The following is a 12353-nucleotide window of genomic DNA, read 5'->3' as shown; positions in this document are numbered from 1 at the left end:
GTGCGTGCTTGCGAGTTAGCGTCAGTGTGTGTGTGTGTGTGTGTGTGTGTGTGTGTGTGTGTGTGTGTGTGTGTGTGTGTGTGTGTGTTACCTGTGTGGAGGCGGCTGCCGGCTCCTTGGCCTTGGACAGGAAGCTTGAGATGGAGAGGTTGAGGTCCAGGCTGCTCCTTCCTGAGTCAGAGTCTCTCTCCTTGTCGTCTTTGGCTCTGTCCGGAACCTTCTTCTCCTCCTCCTCCTCCTCGGGGGGCTTCGGCCCGTCCTCCTCCTTCAGGACCACCTTCTCCGGCTCCGGCAGAGACAGCGACACTTTCAGGTGTCTGAAGCGCTCCTCGTCGTCCTCCTCCAGCGGAGTGCTTGCTTCCTCCACAGCAGGAGTCTTCTCGGCCTGCTCCTCCTGCTCTGCGGTGTCCACCTCCTTCTCGTCCTCCACAGAGATCTCGAGCTGCTGCAGCTCCTTCACAGGAGCCTGAGGTTCAGCCTCAGGTGAGGACATATCCTCCACAGCTGCAGGAGTTTTCTCCTCCTGCTGCTGCTGCTCCTCCTCTTCTGGCTGCTGCTGCTGCTGCTGCTGCTCCTCCTCCTCCTCCTCTTGTGGCTGCTCCTGCTGGGCTGCAGGCTCCGCAGACTCCTCTGTGACGCTGGTGTCCACCACATGGTTGACCGCCGGGGTTTCAGTGTCCACCACATGGTTGACCGCCGGGGTCTCAGTGGGGACGGGCAGAGACGGTTCGGCCTTCTCGGGGACGGACTCCAGGCTGGAGGGGGAGAGGGGGATCTTCTCATCCTCCGAGCTGGCCACGCTGACGTCTGAGGGGGCTCGTTTGTGACCCTGCAGGGAGAAGAAGCCACTGAGAGGATGCTACACTCCAGAGGAGCTTCGATCTGAGGCGTGAAAACCTGATTGACTCAAATCTGTAGAATTGTGTTATTAGTGGGGGGGGGGATTAAGTAAATGATTAAGTAAATGATTAGAATGGGGGTGGTTGTAATGTTGGGGTTGATGAAGGAGCTCACCAGATGTGCCTCAGCTTCCTCCTCCTCTTCCTCGATCTCCTCCGTCACCTCGGCCTTCGCCTCGGCGATCAGCTCCCGCAGAGGCTTGCTGTCGCTCAGGCTGGACGCAAAGGAGTGCTGCAGGGAGAAGACGGAGAACCATGAGAAGACGAAAGGCCGGTTCGTCCCGGCACTCCGGAGTCCCGCCGAACAAAGCGACTCGCCGTGTGCTGCACAGCTCACCAATGACTGTATCAATCACATTTGTATCATGTTTAGCATGTAGCCTCGCGACTTGTATGAGCCCAGCAGCTCGTCAATATGGAGCGAGGTCAGAGTTACGCGACGTCCCTGAACGCATCACTCAGGGCCGTAAGCTCCTGCAGTTAAAAACCAGACCCGACATCGTGGCTTGGACACTTATTACTGAAACAGTTCGGCGAAATGCATTTCTGAAAACGTTTGAAGCAAGAAATAAGTTGCGCAGTTGAAAAGTTCAAACGTTGCGTCACAGACGTGCGCGTGCTGTGAGGGGGCGTGGCCTGCGAGTTTGACAGCTTCTTTTTGGGAGTATGAACTCTCCTGCCAGACCACCCTTTTCTATTCAGCGGCTGGCTGACATCACAGACAAACTCTTCTTCTCATCCTTATGGGGCTCTGCAGGGGACTTAAGAGCCACGAGAAGAAGCAGAACCATGACAATATGGAGAACACGGACTCATTTTTTTTTTTTTTTTTTTTTTAAGATTTTCATAAGAGCGTAGTGAGAACAGCAGACTGAACACAACACTGCAGAGCCCAGCGGATCTGTGGTGGAGCTTAAAAGGTTACAGAGTCTGAAGAGGCTAAATAGAAACATCCTGATTAAAAAGTCTGTATGACAAAGAGAAACCTAAACATCGTCTGTCGGCGCAGTGCAAGAACTACTGACAATGACCTCACCTTCCTGGAGATCTGCTGCACATATTCCAGAGCAGGTCTGAGGAGGTGCAGCTTTTTCCGTATCAGAAACTTGGTCGGCGGCAGATCGCATTTTTCTACCTTCAAGCCCATGAGCTCTTCCTGTAACCGGAGCGAGGAGCGGTCGTGTTCCCAAGAGAGTGTGTGAGTGAGTGAGTGAGTGTGTGAAGTGTCCCGGGTTGGTCTGAGCACCGGGTGCTGTGCTGACGTGAGCGGAGGACGGACTCAGCGGGACAGGTGTCATCCGCAGATCTGCTGCTGACGCTGGCAGCAGGTGGTGCGCCGGTCGGGGAGGAGGAGGGGGGGGGGGGGGGGGGGGGGGGATTTAAAGAGCACAGGAGAACAGCTTTTACCTGCAGCAGCTGCGGCGCCCCCCATCTGTTGTCCACGTTCTTGTCCAGACACCGCTTCAGGAAGTCGCTGAAGTCTGGAGACCTGAGAGAAATACCAGCTGTGAGTCACTCATGGCTCTTCCTCCCTCTAATAAATGTCATTTCAGATCAACTTAATGGGTCAGTCAGTCTTTAGACTGACCCACGTAGTGCTGACAGCTCTGCGAGTGCTAATGCCAACACTACAATAAACACAGCTTTGTGACCACAGGAACTTTACCAACTGACTCGTTCCTTTTTTGTGTTGATGACGAGGTAATGACTTCAAGTTTCTAGCACCGTTCCTCACACGTCACGGATCACAGGTCATAAACATTCGGGGACGTTTGCCGACTCTCACCAGCGTGACGGCTGCATCAGCGTCGGAGGGTCTGCTTTGGCGATCTTTAGCAGCACCCTCATGGGGTTCATCTCGTGGTTGGGCGGCTCGACCTGGGCCAGCTCGATGAGGGTGACTCCCAGGGACCAGATGTCGGCCTTGTAGTCGTAGGGACGGTCCTTGGACGTCTCGCACATCACCACCTCGGGAGCCATCCTGGCACCACACGGGTGTGGGAGATTAGATTGGATCGGGACGTACCGACGGCGGGTGATTTTTTTTTTTTTTTTTACTCACCAGTAAGGCGTGCCAATGAAAGAGTCTCTCCTCTGCAGTGTTTTAGTGTTTTTGGCAGACACACCGAAGTCAGCTGGAAGAATCAAGCAAATCCAGAAAATTCAGGTCCAAAATGTTCGAGACGATCTGGAGCCACATGCGTCAAACATTTGGACCCGTGGACCAAAAATGGCCCGCGAGAGGCTCCAATACAGCCAAACCATCAAGTGAATTGTCGCAATTTCAAAGAAAATAATTATTTTAACATTACAGATGACACCACAGATGAGTAGCGGCATCGGTGATGCTGCCATGAACGACAGCGACCTCGTTGCTCACAAACTCGCCTCAAAGCCATGCATACTGCAACAACTATAGAAGGAGTTTTTGGCGATCATGTGAATGTTTAAGCTTCTTGTATTGAAAGAGGTTGAAGCATGACTTCAAAGTGCGAAAGCCGCTTTCCTCATCTTATACGTTCTCACATGACAGCCTCAGCCGCAGTGTTCCTGTGTTTCTTGTGCTGAGCCGGAGCCGTTAGATAACGTCTGTGCTGCGCGAACAGTGGATACATTTGCAGTGTGAGTCAGACGCGCTTCTGTGGGTCCTCACCCAGCTTGACGTCACCGTTCAGCGTGAGCAGGATGTTCCCGGCCTTCAGATCCCGGTGGATGATTTTGCTGTTGTGGAGGTAGACGAGCGCCTGGAGGGTCTGCCGGCACACCGAGCGGATCTGGGGCTCCGTCAGGGGTCTCTCCAGCTCTGCGGGTGGGGTCACACACAGTTAGCAGTGTTGCTGTAAACACATCCGTTTACAGACTTGTCCCCCTTTCACTCTAGCTGCTACATTCTGAGCACTGTTGTGCTGTGATGCAACGCTGACTCACCGAGCATGACGGCATCGACTGCTCCTCCTGCACAGAACTCGATGAGGATCTGCAGGAGAAACAAGACCTTGATTTAAAAGATCCTTCTTCTGTACAGTTTTATCCGGTTCAGGTTTCGACGATGTGAAGGTCCAGTGCCTCACACAACCTGCGGTCTGGACCACTCTTGACGCCACAACATAGATCACAAAGGAGCCTTTTTTTTTTTTTCTGAACCAGGTTGTAGAAATTAAATCAAATAAAGCAGAAGAAGTTACGGTACTTTGCACAATCGTGAGACCTAAGAAATGGTCCTGTGACCAGGGGCTCATAGCCTTGGAGGTAATCTGGATTATATATGCTGCATCATACATGCGCAATGATGGGAGTAGCACCAAAGTTTGCTATTTTATACAAGTTTATAGTCTTTATATTAATGATTCTTATATTATTGACACAGCTGGAGCATCCAAGCTGTAGGACTAATAAAGGAATATCTCATCTAATCCAATTTGCTCTAATCTAATCCACTTAACAGTACCACAACAATCTGTACCGATTATTACGTCATTACAAATATCACAGATGTCACATCAGTTAAAAAACAACAGTGAAACAAAAGAGACGGATGAATATTTTATTTCAAAACAAATATCTTTAAAAAAATCATTTGATCATTTAAACATTTAATTGAAATAAAACCAGGCCAGAAGTAAAGAAAAAGAAAAACCCCCTCACAGTTGGAGGCGTTAATACAGCTCACATCCCCAAAAACTGCTTTCAGTGGATGGATGGCTGCATTGGAGTGTGTGAATAGGTGAATGTGATTAACAGTGTAAAGTGTTTTGAGACGGCTCTTGTATTAAAAAAGTGCCATATAAGCGAAATCTATTTAATATTTACCTTGAAGCTCACTGGGAGCCACCAATTCCACCTTTTTTAACCATTAGCTAGTTGCTGATGTCGAGTAACGACACAAGTACTTTTTAATTGCCATGAAGTCTAATTCATACTCCATCGGCAAATAATATATGGAGGCGATACGTTTCCGTGAACGACCTCGATGCGACACACACCTCCAACAGTACGCATAGCCCAGTACGTAGCGTCGGCCTACGAGTTTGCTGTACACTGCCACACGCTTCAATGAGTGTATCAGTAACACTTTAATCATATTTAGCATGTAGCATTGCTGGTGTGTTGCTACGAGTACTCACTGGGTTGTCGTTCGGGATCGTTTTACAGTACGAGTAGTCCGTGCAGTATCAGACTATCCCCAATGCTCACATATGTGTGAAAACTCAGCCCATGTTTACTTTAGCTTCCCGTTTCAGTAAAGTCTTTTTTGTTTTAGTTATCCATCGCTGGTTCTTGTGCACAAACCACAACACGTTTCCAGCTGGTGTTTTTGGGGCGTTCCATATTATGCAAATCACCCAAGAAAATGAACAAACACATGAGACTCAAAGTGGTGTAGGTTGAAGACTTATTTACATGAATTACCCCCCCCCCCCCCCCCCCCCCCACGCCAGGCTGCATGAATGAAACTCTCTGAGCTCTTAAAGCCACTGAGGAGCTTTCAATATGGCCGCTGACATAAGAGGATTGGCCCAGTTGGGGCCACATTGTGGAAACTGTTTTCACCCAGCTGCGAGCTCCTGAGCTACATTACCAGACCTGGACCTTATTCTGCAAATAGGATTAGTGACTGTATGTGGAGGCAGAACCTGGAGCAGCAGTGGGGGGGGGGGGGGGGGGGGGGGGTAATTAATGTGCAGCATCTGGAAGCGTCCTTAAAAAGATGACACCGGTCTGAGGACGGGTGGGGAACGTCTCGCTCCGACACGGGGAGGTCACACTGCGAGACCGATTGAGGTTAAGGAGTGGGTTTGGATGCTGCTTTTTGATTTCGGGGTCATTCCACTTTCAAACGAGCTTTGTGCAATCTTACAGATTGGGAGAAAAAAGAAAAAGAAAAAGAAAAAAAGAGAGAGCAGTGTCCCCCCCCCCCCCCCCACCCAAGTTTCAGCTATTGCTCCACTTCCAGGAACAAAAACCCGACAAGACACACAAAGCCTGCGCTGTGAGGAACAGCCCTCCATTGAGACCCAGCATGCCTCCACTGACTCTGTAGGCGGCTGTTGTTTTAGCCTGTACAAAGAGCCCCCCCCCACACACACACACACACACACACAGAGGACAGAGTTGAAAGCTGAAGGTGGGTTTACAGTACGTTCACACTTGTCACGTTTGGTTCACTTCAATGTGGTGGTTGTGGGGAAGAGCGACCATCTGCCCCCTGGTGGCACCAAAGCGAGCGCTCCGCCCACTCGTACACAAACTTCGCATCGAGTGTGAACGCAGCGCGGGCCGATCACGTGACCTTGCGGTATAGCCTACTCTCTAAATGTTATTGTGGGCTCTCATGGAGCTCAGGACCCGTTTGCACGACAACGTTTTCAAGTGAAAACGCTAAACTTTGGTTGCGTTGTGGAGGGCTCTGTTTATATGACAACGGTGGTTGGAGCCATTGAAAACTTAACTTGTAAAACTGTTACCAAGATGGAACGTTTTGAAAATACTCACTCTGTCTCAGTCTAGATCAGTGGTCTGCAACCTTTATCACCTAAAGAGCTATTTTTTTTGTGATTTTCCACCAAATCAAATTGACCTGCAGCTACAAAACACATCCGAGTCTGTAAAAGTACGCGAACACAGCATCTTAAGTTTCATATATGCAGTAGACTTGAAACATGTACAAAAACTGTAACTTATGTTGCGTTTATGAAGTTTCAAATATAATTTAAGATGGTAAACATTTCATTGCAGTTGAATCACGGACTTAGTTATGTGGTTTGAGGAGTAGAACTATTTTTCCACAAGAGGTCTAAATCAGATGATTAAGTGTGAAAGGTCCCTGCTGGATGTCAGTGACGGGTGCTTAGGAGAAACAAGTTGACATTAGATTCCACAGCGAGGGGCCCGTTCATTTGCAAGAGGAAACGTCCCGCTGAGTGCGGCTCGTCTCTGCGCCAACAGGTGCCACGCAGAAAAACATGGGCTCTTTGTCCAGAGGACAATGGAGGGTGAAATGTAGAGTGAGGCTGGAATCAAACATTCAGCTGATCCTGACGTTTCGGCTTTCATACAGGAGGGTGATGTCCGACACATTAATTGTCATCCCAGTTACTAAAGTTTTGAAAGGTTGGGACATTTGCTGTGGTGGAAAACACTTGCTGAGGTGCAGAGCTGCTGTCTCTCTTTCTCCCGGCACAGCGGGCCCGTCGTTACTGTGACGTCATTACTGTTTTCTACTCAACATCAAGATGTGCTTCTCTAATTAACATTAGCGTGTGTCCACAGTAGCTTTGATTAGCATCATCCTCTGTCCGCATTGACATTGCTCAACATTAGCTTGTATCAATACACAGTAACTGTGATTAGCATTAACATGCATCAGTAGCCTCGATTAGCGCCATCTTGTGTCTACATCGGCTGTTGTTAGCATTACTCTGTGTCCACAGTGGCTGTGATTAGCATTAGCCTGTATCCATCCACAGCAGCAGTGGTTAGCATTAGCCTGTATCCATCCACAGCAGCAGTGATTAGCATTAGCCTGTATCCATCCACAGCAGCAATGGTTAGCATTAGGAAGCTACAATCACACTTTGTGGTTTTGAAATAGGTGACATCTGTAGAAAACAAAGATGATCAAAAATGAGCGCATATCAGAAGCGGAGGGATTATAAGCTGTATGATGATTAACCGCCTGGAAAGTTTGTGTTTTTCTGCTGCTCAGCTGAACTTTGCCCACAATTTCTGGTCGAAATACTACAAGAGGGAGTTCTATCACCAACACAGTGATGCAGCGAGAAAGTGTGAACAACTTCAGGAGATTTTTTGAAGCAAAAGATTACTGCTGAGTGCAGGGGGAAGGTTCACACATGAGAACTCTTGGGGCTCATTCACCATTTTTTGGGGTTTTTTTAAACACGGGTCCCAGAGTGGGGAAGTTCTAAAACCCTGGCTTGGCTTTGAGGTGCGGACGGTCAAAGATGCACCTCTATGGAAAACAATGATGTCCTAACCCTTTTTGGGAGAACACCGGGGGAGAAAAAAAAAGATAATTTTGGTTCGTGTGGACAGGTCCTTAGACTACAGTGACATCTTAGTAACCCACTGTAAAGATTGTTCTTATTGTCTATCTACTCCAGCATTTGCAGAACAACCATTTGATACGGCCTTGTAGTACACCTTGTAGCAGCATTTCAGAAAAGTTGTGTTTTCCACCATTTCCACAGAGATGGAGTCAATTCATTTATTCATTCACAAAGTTCCACCTTGGGAGCAGGTTTTAAAAAATAGTGTTTTGGCTCCGAGCATCGTTGTCACGTAAACAGACCCCCAAAATACAACAAAAGTTTTCCATTTTCACTTGGAAACGGTGAGTGAAAGGGGGTTTAATTCTGCTGATACTCGCTATGTATGAACTCTGAAAAACTTTTTAAATTGCCAGATTTCAAATCAGGCTAGTAAAAGTAATCTGTAGAAGATCTTCATGTCATGTCAACAGATTCACAGAGACTTTGAAGAAAAGGTCAATTTCCGTGTCAAGTGAAAGTGTAACCATTAGGCCACAATGAGTGAGTAAAGATTTTGAGGGCGAACTGGTACATCTCTGTACTAAAGCCAAGTAAATCCTTTTGATTTCCTGGTATTTAAAGGTTTTCAATCCGTCTGACTCAGATCAGACGCGAGGCTAATTTATTTTTAGAGCACCATTCAGACACAAGGCAACTCCCAGTACTGTGTTCCGCACTCACCCACAGCTTGCTCTCGTAGTAGAAGGCGTCGAGCAGCTGGACGATGTTGGGGTGGTCGCAGGAGGCCAGGATGTCGATCTCCACCATGTAGTCCTCCAGCTCCTCCTCTGTCTTCGTGTCGATGACTTTGGCTGCAGCCAGGACGCCCGTCTGCTTGTTCTGAGCCTGCAGGAGGAGAAACACTGAATCATGTTGCGCGGATCACAGATCAAAGTGGACCCAGGAACACGTCCGGAGCGCTTTAAAAGAGGAAATTCCTCCAGTTTGTTTTGGTCTCCTGCAGACAGGAAGTGCTTGATGAAGTCGCCGTGGCAATATGGGAAGCGGCCTCTTCCTGGTGACCTGCCCGTGTTCTGGCTGTTTACCCCCAATCACATACGGGTCATGATGAGGGGGCTCTGTAGTGGTGTGCTACAGCACAGGAACACAAAGCCAAGACAAGTTCTAGATATCTGTGGTTCTCATTTAGCTCCACCTTAGCAAAGTTCCTTTGTTAATAATGGTCACAAAGCTTTATTATTGTAGCGTCAGTGTTAGCATCAGATTAGCGCTGTGTGGAGCGGAGACAGCAGCTCTCCAACTGGTTTTTAAGCATAACAAAAAGAATAAGTATCTAGCCCAATAGTTACTAGTTCCATAACTATTCCATGTTGCCTTACAGCTAAAAATAGCATTGTATGTTAAAGTGTTTGCATGGCAACATAAACACTTGAGAAATACAAGCATTATCAGTATATGTTTTGGTCGGTTTTCTGTTGTTGCTGTTGAGAACACGTGCAGTCAGATTAAAGTTCATTCAAGCGTCGCACGCTGGCCATGAAATCTTGGGTAACTATTTGAAAAGGGTCTGAAAATAGCCTTTGGCCAGAGAGGTGGGAGCAGATTATGAGGGCTTGGGAGTACTGGGACTGAGGAACAGGCCTCCTGTGGGATAACATTTACTGTCACTCATGCTAACAAAGCCCCGGCTTTGCCCACAAATTTGTGTCGGAGCCATTGAGATGACCCGGGCTCAAGATTTGAGGGGACGTGATGCTGGGTCTCCTGAGAGCAGTGGGGACTGAAGCAGTTAGTCTAGTAAACATCAAGCAGTACAATCTACAGCAAAGAATATACTCTTCTTTCTGTGGCGACCAAACCTGACGTCCATATGGCATCGAGACCTGCAGCTGAAGGAAAAACATCATATCACCTAAACAATGTGTTTATTCTGATTCTATACAGGTTACATCCTAACTGGAACGTTCCTATAGTCTCCTGTAGTCCCCTATTATTCCTGTAGACTGCTGTAGTTTAGTCGTCTATTGTAGTTCCTGTATTTCAATAGTCATCTGTAGTTCTTGTCATCCAGTAGCCCCCTGCAGTTCCTGTAGTCTCAAAGTCCCCTGTAGTTTCTGTAGTTCACTCGTCCAACTGAAGTTTCTGTAGCCCACCATAGTTCCTTTAATTCAGTAATCCTCTGTAATTCAGTAGTCCACTGTAGATCACGCAGTTCTATAGTTGCCTGGAGTTGAGCAGCCCCCTGTAGTTCCACAGCGTCCTATATAATTCCCTCTATGACCACATCGTACCATACTCTTGACGGTGACGTCCAGCAGGACAACACAGCCGCTCACAAAGATGAGACCATCTCAACATTTTGTTTTAACATGACGAGGACTCCCCTGGACTCCAATGACCTCAACAGTCACAGATCTCAGTCCAACAGAGGTTCTGTGGAACACGGGGGAATTTGACTTTTTCATCATGGATGCTTAACATGCAAAAAAAGGCAGTTCTGAGGGTAAAAGTAGGTTCAGCCTGGTACTAGTAAGACACAGCCAATAAAATGGCCAGTGACTGTATGTGTTAATATTATTTTGTGTTTAAATAAATATATAACCGCCTTTGCGCTATGAGATTTTATTCTTCTAAATACCAGCACTCCATGTCGACCCAAATTATTTTGTTAATGCTATTACTTCTGTGAATCAGATGGTGTCACATGAAGGTGGGACCAAGTGTATCTGTACAGCTTTTTATTGGCTTTGTATAGCTTCACGTGTGTGAATCGTGTCTTCTCCTCTACATTTAGTGCATGTCTGAGGATTGCAACAGCCCCGCCAGTCAGGTCTAAACATAAATACTACTTCAGTGTTTTCCAGTGGTTTTTGTGTGGACGTAAACAGTGCAATTTGATAAGTACAATTTGGTTTTCGTGTGGGCGAGGTTGTCAGGCCAATTTCTGGTACTTTGTCACATGGCTGCCATTGCGATGTACACTTAAAAAAAATGTCTACCTACACTTTGAAGCAGCTCAGACTGGAAGGTCTGTGATGGGTCCACTCTGTGAAATTTCGGTTTGTTTCATTCACACCCCAAAATTTTTTTTTTTTGGGTGTGTTTGGCTGTTTTAGGAGACGTCAGATTTAAATCAAATTGCAAACGTTTCAGTCATTGTCCAAGTGTACCACAACGCACTACCTAGTACTGGGAAGTAAACACTACCAACACGTTTCATGTATATTCACAACAGATTTTTATGAAACTCGACTCCCCCTAAGGTTATGGAGGCGAATTGCACAGAACCTCAAAGGGTCCATGACAGCATTGAGACAATGCACAGCCGTCTGTGTTGGATGGATGAAGAAGCACGAGCTTAATGGTGATAAGCGGCACATGTATTCAATATTTCAACTTTGAAATTGCACAACCCCAAAACAGGATTCATCTTAGTTCCTTTCGTATTTGGCGATATAGATATCATGTGGTTATGTCATGATAGTGTGGATGGGCATATCTATTGAAGTCGTCCATGTGTGCATTAAGGACAGGCTTTTTATTGTGATAAATCACTGGCTTCTTTAATTTCAACCTTTGTCTATTTGAATATGCAGATCGCAGCAATATGATTTCTGTGACAAACGTGCCGTGCAGGTCGATATCGCGATACCACGATAACAAGAGGCTGAGTGTGATTTACCTTGAAGACTTTTCCAAAGGCTCCATCTCCCAGCTCTCCAATGATCTCCCAGATCTCCTCCGGATTCTCGTCCCTTCGCACATTTTCGTACTGCTTCTTCTTCTTCTCTGATCCCAGTTTGAAGATTTTACGGAAATTAAAAAACGACATCGTAAATCCCAGTCGGAACTCCGTAAGCAAACTCAACTTTCCCCCACAGTTCTCTTGGTTTGACGCGCACAATGAACAACCTCCGGTCCTCACATGTGTCTCCAGTTGAGTTTTAAACGGAAATGTTAAGATATTAAACGTTTATTATTGAAGTTGAGTGGAAAAACAGAAGGAAGAAGAAAAAAAAGACCTAGCGAAGCCTTTGACGCGGTTTTGCCCAGTCCATCGACGAGCGGTTCAACACGCCACGGCTCATTGTTAAACCCTCAAACTTCATACAAAACGTCCGTTTAAATGGGTCCACGCATTTCTAATCCACTCGGAGGAGAGTTTGTGGTAGAAATGTGAAATTGAGAAATGTTAGTAGAGGCTCGTTGTTCTAACTCCTGGCCCGACAAGCCCCGAGGGGCTTCTTTCTTCAACCAAAAGAGGAGAAAAAGAGGAGAAAAACGCGTCCCTGCTCCCGGATTACCGCTCCACGCACACCCCGGCTCCAGTGTCTCTCACGGTGGGGATATATCCCAGTATTTACAGTCGGTAAAACGGTAGAAAACAGTCATCTTTCGCTCCTTGGTGCGCCGGACGGATTTAGCGATCTAGCGGATTTAGTGT

At 47.1% G+C, this 12353-nt stretch overlaps 1 protein-coding gene across 1 annotated transcript in view; it reads right to left on the bottom strand.

The window, feature by feature from the left end:
• Positions 1-12353, bottom strand: part of slkb (STE20-like kinase b) — an 18794-nt gene extending 6441 nt beyond the window's left edge. The window contains exons 1-9 of the mRNA XM_080520779.1: positions 11592-12353; positions 8630-8794; positions 3828-3876; positions 3553-3702; positions 2962-3034; positions 2686-2880; positions 2307-2388; positions 1015-1131; positions 92-829 (exon numbers count right to left, since the gene is read on the bottom strand). Of these exons, the coding sequence (XP_080376905.1) occupies positions 92-829; positions 1015-1131; positions 2307-2388; positions 2686-2880; positions 2962-3034; positions 3553-3702; positions 3828-3876; positions 8630-8794; positions 11592-11741 (1719 nt within the window). The 5' untranslated portion in view covers positions 11742-12353. The remainder of the gene's footprint in view (positions 1-91; positions 830-1014; positions 1132-2306; positions 2389-2685; positions 2881-2961; positions 3035-3552; positions 3703-3827; positions 3877-8629; positions 8795-11591) is intronic.

Source organism: Blennius ocellaris (assembly GCF_963422515.1).
Source record: "Blennius ocellaris genome assembly, chromosome: 3".
NCBI lineage: Eukaryota > Metazoa > Chordata > Actinopteri > Blenniiformes > Blenniidae > Blennius > Blennius ocellaris.
This window is presented reverse-complemented; position numbering and strand designations above follow the sequence as displayed.